This window comes from Primulina huaijiensis, chromosome 1, assembly GCF_012295235.1.
Source record: "Primulina huaijiensis isolate GDHJ02 chromosome 1, ASM1229523v2, whole genome shotgun sequence".
NCBI classification, from domain to species: domain Eukaryota; kingdom Viridiplantae; phylum Streptophyta; class Magnoliopsida; order Lamiales; family Gesneriaceae; genus Primulina; species Primulina huaijiensis.
The window spans coordinates 4,409,362-4,420,199 of record NC_133306.1 but is presented as its reverse complement, the minus strand read 5'-3'; the positions used below and the strand labels follow the sequence as shown (position 1 = coordinate 4,420,199).

General features: G+C 34.8%; 2 protein-coding genes across 2 annotated transcripts; both read right to left on the bottom strand.

The window, feature by feature from the left end:
• Positions 1-2,120: 2,120 nt before the first annotated feature.
• Positions 2,121-4,891, bottom strand: LOC140984572 (tubulin beta-1 chain-like). The gene is made up of 3 exons (XM_073452132.1): positions 4,380-4,891; positions 3,584-3,853; positions 2,121-3,014 (listed from the first exon to the last, which is right to left on the bottom strand). Exons 1-3 carry the CDS (start codon positions 4,771-4,773, stop codon positions 2,344-2,346), a joined length of 1,335 nt encoding a protein of 444 aa, XP_073308233.1. The 5' UTR covers positions 4,774-4,891; the 3' UTR covers positions 2,121-2,343.
• A 1,935-nt stretch (positions 4,892-6,826) lies between these two features.
• On the bottom strand, positions 6,827-8,719 carry LOC140978758 (berberine bridge enzyme-like 21). Its single transcript, XM_073443977.1, has one exon. The coding sequence runs from the start codon at positions 8,651-8,653 to the stop codon at positions 7,013-7,015; it is 1,641 nt and encodes a 546-aa protein (XP_073300078.1). The 5' UTR covers positions 8,654-8,719; the 3' UTR covers positions 6,827-7,012.
• Positions 8,720-10,838: the final 2,119 nt, after the last annotated feature.

Here is a 10,838-nt window from a genome sequence, read left to right as displayed (position 1 = left end):
TTGAATGTTGAAAATTAGGTAAAATTAGGTGTTGAATATTGAAATTTGTGTGTGATGATGAAAGTAATGATGTAATTTATTTTTGGATTATTTGTAAAAATTTTCTATAAATAGATCTCTCATTTGTGAAGAAAATCACAATTGAGTTGAGAGAAAAATATTATAAAGTGTGTAGTGTGATAATTTTGAGAGTTTGAGATTTTTACTTTTTACCGTAAATTTTTACTTTTTCACAACAGAAATAATATTAAATCCTGATTTTCTTTGTGTATCTCATATTAGGAATACGGCAAATAACATTTTGGTCCTAACTTTTTTATTTTGAGTTTTGTGTGCTAAAATTTCAAAGTTTTGTTTTAGTGTTTCAGTCTTAATCGTCGGTGATATCGAAAATTGATGACTGGTCTTATGTCATGTGTGTGATTTGACTAAAATAATCGAAAATTAAAAGTTAAAACCAAAATTCAAAATTGAACAAGTTAATTGATAATAAAATTATTTTCCCTCGAGAATAATTGGAAACTAAAATTCAATTCTATACATGAATAATTAATTCGTTCATATAATACATGCACAGTTTGTATGCAGCCATATGTTCCATATATATAAAAATTACATATAATGCTCACCATAATTTAAATATTACATAGCCCACTAGTTATAAACACCCACATCACAGAAGCTTGAAATTACCCTTCTCCGACCGCTCTAAATCATCATACATATTATTTTTCAGTTTTTACATCCTAATAATTTCCTGCTTTGAAAAAGATCTCAAATACGCCGATAAATTACTGTCCATCTGACAATAAATTTCTAAAATTAAGACGATGTCTCGAGTTCACAACATAAGTATAACAAATTCTCCATGTTAAAAAAATTTCTCAAATAGCACCTTATTTATAATCATCATGGACCATGATCATGTCCGATGCCTGACGGTACTTTTTTATATATTTATATTTGTATTGGCCATTCTAAGTAAATCCGTCCTACATTTTTAACCAAAAAATATTGGACTAATATTCGGAGTACTAGCATATGATCACTAATCATTTTATTTTTTTTAAAAAAGACTCAGCCTGTTTTCTGGTTCATAACCAGTTCGATTGGTTTTTGATCGAGTTTGATGACTAAAACAGTTTTTTAGAGTGTTTCTAACCAGATCAGTTATCTATTCCCGATCGAACAGTTACATACCAATCCGGTCCAATTTTGAAAACACAGCCTAGAACATTACTAAATCTGCATGCAACATCAAATGATTTACAATATGATTTTTTTTCTTTGAATATATAGGGCTTTCAACCAAAGGAAAACATGTTTCTCTTCTAAATTTAAAGGAATTTTTGTTTTTATTTCCGATAATAATTTTAAAGGTTTATTTTGAGAAATATGTTTTTTATTAAAAAAAAACAAATGTATATATATGTATTAAAAATAAAGGGTACGTTCGGTTTGTTTAAAGTTTTTGTTTGATAGATGTTATTTAAATAATATGCGATATGATCTTAAAATATTTATATTGAGCTATAATATTATAATAATATATAGTAATTTTTTAGAAATATTAAAAATTAATATAAAGTAATTATTATGCAAGGGAATGTGAAAAAAAATGTTTTTCTTATTTTTAAATATGATAATTAGTTTTAAATAACAAAAAGAAAATAGCCTAAAAATCTCACACCACCACTTTTTTGTTTAATTTTTTGGTAGAGGTGGAGGATTGTTACAAATGTATGACATTTCCCATATTTGAGAGAGACAAATTGCCATCTCCATGAAGTATCGAATTTCCCATACTTGGAAATGGTACTGCAGTTGCCATCGTAGCCCGCCAGAACCCCGGAGTTATCACTATCATGGATGCAGTCTTCGGAATTCGAAGCCAGCTATCGCCGATGATCTTCTTGCCCAAGTCATTCCAGAGCGATACTAAAACAATTGATCAGATGCAATCAAAATTTTAGATACTTTGCTTGTGGACTTTTCTTTTGCAGTGACAAATAATGTTGGTAAGTAATTTGATTAATCTTTGTCGATTGCTTAAGTTGAATTTTCAATAATATGTTGTCTTTCACAAAAAATCTACACTAATCAACCAACTTATTGCCAGCTACAAATTGTGAAATACTAAATCCAATAACGTCTGCAGAAGAACTAACAACCTTGATTCAAAAAACATGAAACAAAAAAGCAAGCAAGAGAAATTGCCAAAACTCATTCGTACATACATATTCACCTCGTAAGTCAAGGGTATCTCTCAATTTTTAATCATGTATTAATAAAATAGGCAGATCTAATTATTTTGAACAAACAATGAGAGGCATCGTAAGAATTTCAAGCAGCAACATCCTCGTTTTCCTCCTCGTAATCATCTTCATCAGCTGTAGCATCCTGGTACTGCTGATACTCAGCCACAAGATCGTTCATGTTACTCTCAGCCTCGGTGAACTCCATTTCATCCATCCCTTCACCAGTGTACCAATGCAAGAAAGCTTTACGCCTGAACATTGCAGTGAATTGCTCGCTCACACGCCTGAACATCTCCTGAATCGAAGTTGAGTTTCCGATAAAAGTGGACGCCATTGTCAGGCTGTTAGGCGGGATGTCACAAACACTGGACTTAACATTATTTGGGATCCACTCGACAAAGCAGGAGGAATTCTTATTTTGTACATTGATCATCTGTTCGTCCACTTCTTTGGTGCTCATCTTACCACGGAACATGGCAGAGACCGTCAAATATCGACCATGGCGTGGGTCAGCGGCACACATCATGTTCTTGGCATCCCACATCTGCTGAGTCAGTTCAGGTACTGACAATGCTTGGTACTGCTGGGAGCCTCGGGAGGTAAGGGGTGCAAATCCAACCATGAAAAAATGAAGGCGTGGAAAGGGGATAAGATTCACTGCAAGTTTTCTAAGGTCTGAGTTCAGCTGTCCAGGGAACCGGAGACAACAAGTGACACCACTCATGGTAGAAGAGAGCAGGTGGTTGAGGTCACCAACTGAAATATAGCAAAAAGAAACATTGCTTTAGCATTCACTAAATTTATATTCTCACTTTCACAAATCACTTCATTCACTGGCAGAGCCAGAAACTTTATAAAGGAGGTATTGTATCGATGTTTGCCTTTGTACTAAAGCTATAGCTTAGATTGAGAATGCAACTCATATTTTTTAAACCACGAGCAATAGGTTTTGATACATAAGCAATCATAAAGGTAGTGAGAGCAATTGCTGCTCTTCGCCAATCCACCTTTTAACAATTGCACCGCCTATAATACGTGACCCCAAATTCAGTTTTGACTATATATTGAGCACTTGTAGGTCGGTACAACAAGAAGCACTCGATCCTATAAGATATTCCGAAAATTTCTAAAACGTAAAGGAAGGCGAAAATATCATTTTTTACACTTTTGGTTTAGGAAGATGTAGATGTGTATAGGAAATTTTAAGAGGAAGGGAGGTGAAATCCTCCCCCGGACCCTGGTCATCCTTTCCCTTTGCCATTAGTTTCATTTTCTATGAAGATGGGTAAAATGAAATGAAGATGGGTAAAATGAAATGAACATACACGAAGGAGTGGCAAGCTTGAGAGTACGGAAACATATATCGTACAGAGCTTCATTATCCAAGACCATACACTCATCAGCATTCTCCACGAGTTGATGAACAGAGAGGGTAGCATTGTACGGCTCAACAACGGTGTCAGATACCTTAGGAGAAGGAAAAACTGAGAATGTCAGCATCATGCGGTCAGGATACTCCTCTCTGATCTTGGATATGAGAAGGGTTCCCATACCGGATCCGGTGCCTCCACCCAATGAATGGCAGACTTGAAATCCTGCAGATAAAACACAATCATGTATACGAGCATCAAAAGAATGAGATAAAGACATAACATGGCTTATTTCACCAGATTTTTCTAAATTTCTGGACAATGCCTCTGCATTCAAATGCATAATCATTCATTGACATTAAAAAATGAATGGTGATAACCGACTTGATATTATAAAACAAAAAGGTGATACTATATGGGAACAATGCAGATGCTCAAAGATTTGTAATGTAAACGTCCAAATTGATCACAGAACTTTGATATAAAATATAAATAACCGAAATAAGTAATAAATTATCAACACAAACCAACAAAAACACTAAGCTTGCAATGTTCAGAAAAATTAGACCAAGAAAAGGACAGCAATCCCAATAAGAAAAAAGTAGGCAAAACCAGGAATGGGGTGAAATACAAACAAGCGTGAGATAAATCCATTAGAAAATTAAAATCCGACGTTTCTTCCCGACACTAGATCTTACAAAAGAAAAACCAGATAATAAACCAAAAGAGCAAAAATAAATAAATAAATTACCTTGCAAGCAGTCACTATTCTCGGCCTCCTTGCGAACAACATCAAGCACGGAATCAATCAATTCTGCTCCCGCCGTGTAATGCCCCTTGGCCCAATTATTCCCGGCACCAGACTGTCCGAAAACAAAATTATCGGGTCGGAATATCTGTCCGAACGTGCTGGATCTAATGGAATCCATGGTACCGGGCTCGAGGTCCATGAGGACGGCGCGAGGGACGTACCTCCCGCCAGTGGCTTCATTGTAGTAAACGTTGATTCGTTCAAACTGGAGATCAGAACCACCATTGTACTTCCCAGTGGTGTCGATGCCGTGCTCGTCACAGATAACTTCCCAGAATTTGGCGCCGATCTGGTTCCCACATTGCCCGCCTTGTATGTGGAGGATTTCTCTCATATTATCGGACTTTCTTTCTGGGTTTTCTTTCCTACTGTCTGGGAAATCCGGTTGTTCAGTTGGTTTTGTACTTTTATTCAGCTTCACGTTGTGGTTTCGGGAGGCAGTGGAATGGAGTTAATTGAGGGGAATTGGAGGGAAACATCGGTGGGAAGAACTCAGACAATATATGTGCGCCATCTGTCCAAATGTTGAATACAAATTATTTTTAAAATAACATTAATTATTCTGAATTTGATTTTTTTAAAAGGTATTCTTTTCTATAGTTTTTGGAAACCAAATCAGACCTGTGGTTAAACCGGAAAAGTCATGAATCAGATATCGTTTTTTCTGAGTCATTTAATTAATTAGATTTTTTTCAGACACATAAAATACCCAAAAAAGGTGGTTGTTTGTTTAAACTACTGACCCAAATACTAAAAACTCACTGAATTATTTCCTATCATAATTTTATTTAAATATTAACAAGTATAATAACAATATAATTACTATTACTTATAATAAGATATATAAATACATTAATCTCCAAAAAAATTTGAAGTTATTTATGTTATTGTTATTTTTCCTCAACAGTCAACAAAAACTGTTAGCCATTGAGAATTATTATAACACACACAATTGTTGTTATATTTTCTCCGTTAGAATGCATTTTTTATTTTTATTATTTTTAATGAAATGACCTCCATTAATAATGTAAAAAAAAAAAAGTAATTATACAACTAAAATGGACATCTCCAGAAGATAACACAACCCAACTATCGGTTCTAATTAAACGAAATAGTTAAACCGAAAATAAAGATACATTAATAGAACCCGGAAAACAACGCAGTATAAGTATCTTGATCTTCTTAAATTTTGCATCAATATTTGGCTTCTTCTTTTCAGACATGATTATGTTTCTTGCATTCCAAACATGGTAAACCGTCACGACAAGTGCCGAGCATCTCATCTTTGTCAGCGTGGAGTTGTATCGATACACACCTCTGAATGATTGAATACCGTCACTTTTGTGCCCATAATGTTTTTCATGCCAAACATTGTCTAATTCCATTCCAAATCAGCTCAAAAATCGGGCACAAGAAGAACAAATGGGCCAAATTTTCAACAACAACGTTGCACAACACATATTCTTTTCGTCAACAAAATCAAGTCTATCTCGAGTTAGAAACTTACCGTGTGCATACATTCATAATGTGAATCGATGTTTAGGTAGTATGCAGGATTTTGCTAGAAGAGGTTTCCATGGCCATAACCTCACACTCCCAATGAAGAATATGTGAGCACCAACCATCCCGTCATTACCACTGAACCATTTGCGTAATGTATTAACAACAGCATCAATCTAACCCTGTTTCTGAACCACCTTGTCTCGAATGCAAGTTAGACGCTTGATTAGAGGAGATTTTTCCTTTCGCCACTCCCAATATCAAACATTCTCATACCTACTATAAATTTGATTTACCCATTTAATCCACAAGCTTTCTTTCTTCATATATATCTTCCACCATGTTTTTTCTAAGAACACTTTATTCCATGCTTCCAAGTTCTTCGATCCTAATCCCCGTCCTCAATCAGTTGGCACAACATTTTCCTTTGTGTGTTCAAATTCATGAAATTATTTCTACCGTTAGAGTTTCGAGTTCGAAACATCTTAATGTTATATCCAGATGCAATAAAAAATATTTTGCTTAAATGAATATTCAAAGATGTGTCACATCACATGCCTCATATACGTAAATCAACAAATTATATGATAATCTTTTCAAAATATGATACTTACGGTAAAATAATCATCATTTCATTATGCACTAATAAATCTTATATTAGATGGTGTCATGTTTTTTTTAAACGGAGCAATCATGCTCATATTTATATTTAAAATTATATTTTTCTTTTTTGCATAAAAATAATATCTTTCATGAATAACACAAATAAAATATATGTTTCATAAAATTAAATTACAGTATCACAAATTTTTTTCATGTAAATAAAATACCTATTATTTCTTCGTTAAAAATTCGACTTCGACTAAGCGCGTGCGCAGACAGAAATAAAAAAAACGCGGAATCCGTTCTATGCCACATATTCAATGGATAGATTTAGTTAAGTACGAAATCAGATGACTTCATGTAAAAATATGTCTAAATAAATTTTGCAATAATCAATCCAAGCCAAAGCTGAGCCTGACCCCACAAGTGTACTAAACTAACGATCGACCAATATGCACGAAGCCACTCATTCAGCCTTTAGATTTCCTTCCTCCAACGGGCAGCGTAGGTATGCTCTGTTCGTTCCTGAAAACGTTGTCCGGGTCCACCTGAGTCTTGATTTTCACCAATCTGTCGAAGTTTGTCTTGAAATATTTCACCCCGTATACTTTTCCGTCTGTGTAGCTGTTTTTACCGTTGTCGGTGGTGCCGATGTCCAAGTCTCTGTAGTTCAGGTAAGCTTCTCGGGGATTACGGGATACATATGGCTCCATGAAGCTGTACAGTTGCCTGATTTGACCGATGTAGTTATTGTCTGCCGCTTCACCTTCTTCGCCCCAGCTCACCGAATATTGGATTTTGAATAAGTTTCCTGCTCGATGTGGAAAAGGTGTGTCTGATTCAGGGATTTCGCTCATTCTTCCGCCGTAGGAGTTGAAAACCAGGCCGACTTTGCCGATGTCCACCATTTTCTTGAAAATGGTTTCGAGACCGGATTTGGAAATCGGGGTTTTCACGTAATCTGATTTACGTTTCAAGAAATTGACTGAGTCAGGGACTCTGCTGAGTAACGCACTGGGGGCTGTGGTATTGTCGAAATTGGTCCAGAATAGGACTGAATCGATCCAGGACATTTCCTTACAATCGGATTGTTTCAACTCCAATATAGGGAACTGAGAATCCGTGATCGATACTAATCGGGCTGAATTCCCCAAGAGCATCCCGATAAACGTTGCTCGAACGCTTCTCACTTTGTTCCTGGTAATTGGCTGTAGCAGCACTCTGATGAAGAGATCGTTGTCCATCTTCTCTACAATTTGTTGGTATTGAAAAACAGAATCTGCTGCAGTACCGTTCTGGAATCTTTCCACCCTGAAAACGGTAACAACCGGCGGAACAGGAACTAGTTTTATCTTGTACGCCAAGATAACTCCAAAACTGGCGCCTCCGCCGCCACGGATTGCCCAGAAAAGATCCTCCCCCATGGATGCTCTGTCCAGAACTCTGCCATTGGCATCGACTATTTTTGCGTCGATCACGTGATCAACCGTAAGGCCGTATTTCCTCAGCAAGTTTCCGTATCCCGCGCCACTGATATGCCCTCCGGCGCCCACAGTGGGGCAAATTCCGGCAGGGAAAGCGTGGACTTTGCTCTTTTCCCAGATCCTGTAATACAGTTCCCCAAGCTGCGCACCGGATTGAACCCACGCTGTTTCATCGGCGATGTTGACGTCAATCGTCCTGAAACTGAACATGTCGAGAATCACAAACGTATCTTGAGTCGACACGTACGAAAGACCCTCATAATCATGGCCGCCACTCCGGATCTTGAGTTGGATGCCCAGTTTCTTGGAGCACAAAACGGCGGCACTGACGTGTAATTCGGTCGTTGGAGTGACGATTATATTGGGTTTCGGGGTGGTTGCGACATTAAAGCGGCGGTTTCTGACATAATCCTCGAGAATATTTGTGAACGATGGATTGGTGGGGCTGTATATTATGCTGGAGATTTCCGAATCTGGGATTTTGTTTTCCGAAAAGCACTTAACGAACAAATCATAAACAGAATCTGCAGTTGAAAATGCAACAAAATTGAGAAACAAGAAGAGGACAATGAAGAGAAATGGAGTTTTCTCCATTGTGGTAGCAGAATGCCTTTGTGAATTGTGCATTTGTAGAATTAAGACGTTAAATATATACAGATTGAGGTTTGAATAATCTTGATTTCAACAAAACATTTAGATATATTTATTGTCGTAGAATATATAATAGATTTTTAATATCTTACCGGTAAGTAAATATGTTAAAAAATTGAAGTTTTTGGTTTTATATTTGGTCAATTGGACTAATTTTAGCGGGGATACGAAGTGTTCTTACATGGATTAACACTATTTCTCAAAAGGAAATTATCGATTATTGTATTATTAGAATTGGAATGTAGCTGATTATACGTTGTTATTGGATAAAGATAATTGATACCATGGATGTGCCCATTATCACGGGCACATCCATAGTCCAAATGGAAGACAAGCACATTAAAGACTCAGATATTCTCCTATAAATACAAGGTTTGAGCGTATGATAATTCATTCACTATATTGTTTTCAGCAGCACCCTTAGCTGCTCTTCACTCATATCCTCAGTCACTGACTTAAGCGTCGGAGGGGCTACGCCAGGACACCCTCCTGACCCCCTTCTAACGGTCTTCTTCGTGATTTCAGGCTCAGGACAGTTTCAAAACCCTGCGTTTGTACTAGTGACACTTATCGGAATCGGACCCTAAGTTTCCCGTGAACATCACTTATATTTGTTAATTATTTTTAAAAATTATATGCCATGTAATAAGTTTTAGACCGCCTATATCTCGTTTAATAGAACACAAAGACACTATATTGCCATAGACAATGTAACTAAAAGAGTTGAAACTACGGAAAAACTCTCGTGAGACGATCTCACATGTCAATTTTATGATATGAATATTCTATATGTACCACTCATAAAAAATATTATTATTTTTAATTGTAAATATGAACACAACGAAACCTTACATTGAAAAAATATATTTTGAATTTAGTTTCCCATGTGATCTCATTTATAACCTCATAAATTTATACATCCATTTATAATTATGTAAATTTTAATTTATGACAAAAAAATTTAGAAAGATAATAAGTTATACAGTTAAACTTATAAAAATTAAGAGTATTGAAACCATGAAATTTATTAATTTAAAAATATATTAATCAATCGATAAATTAATAATTTATTATTTTAAAAAAATACTTTTTCGATTTATCAAACATAACTTTAATTACAAAAAAACTTTGTATTTCACTTATATTTATATCATATTATTTGAATAAATATAAAAATAAAATTTATTGTATATATATATTTAAAAACTAAGTAAGTGATATTCATTATTTTTAATAATTTACAATAATATTTAATATATTGACTAATTAAATAAAACTCATCGTACAAACAAACAATAATAAACTAACTACCATAGAAATTAAATCATAAGAATTAAAATTTAAATAAAAGGAAAAAAAATATAATCATATTTTATTAAATTATCTTAGTTATGACTGAATATTTAAAAGATTATTAATTTAAAATATTTACGGATGCATAATTTTCCAAAAGTTTATTGAATTATTAATTTATCAATTTTACTGATTTCTTTGGGTGTCGTGCCTGGGCCAGCGTGAATGAATTTGTTTCTAAATTTGATAAATATGCATTGAATATTCTGATACTTGTGATTCAGACATTTGGACGATTTCTTTGTTTAATAATGATAAGATGTTATTGAGAGTATTAAAGGTATGGAAATAATACATTTCAACATTTATTTTTTTTAAATAAAAATTATGGAATGAACTTTTTAAGATAATTATAAAATAGTTAAATGATTACTGCATAATGTATATTGATTAGGTCTCTTGTGAGACGATCTCACGAATCTTTATCTGTGAGACTGGTCAATCCTTGTATTTATCTTATTTCATTTTTTTTAATCAACACTTGTGAACATTGTTGGACTTAGAGGTCTATTGAGCTTGTTTTTTTAATGGAAAATTGGACAAGCAATGCTTAGTAGATAGTATGTGAAAAATTAGAGATGTCAATGGGACGGGTATGGCTAAACTCAAGACCCGCACCATGAAGAAAACTTTGACCCATTACCCGCCCCACCCCGATTAAATATTCTTCGGACACACCCCACCTCAAATACGAAATGGGGTCGGGTAGACCCGCGAGACCCGTTAGACCAGAATTTTTTTTAAATGAAAACTGTAATCTTCTTATCACATTACTGAATTATGAAACAAACAAGTCTCTAAATAAAAT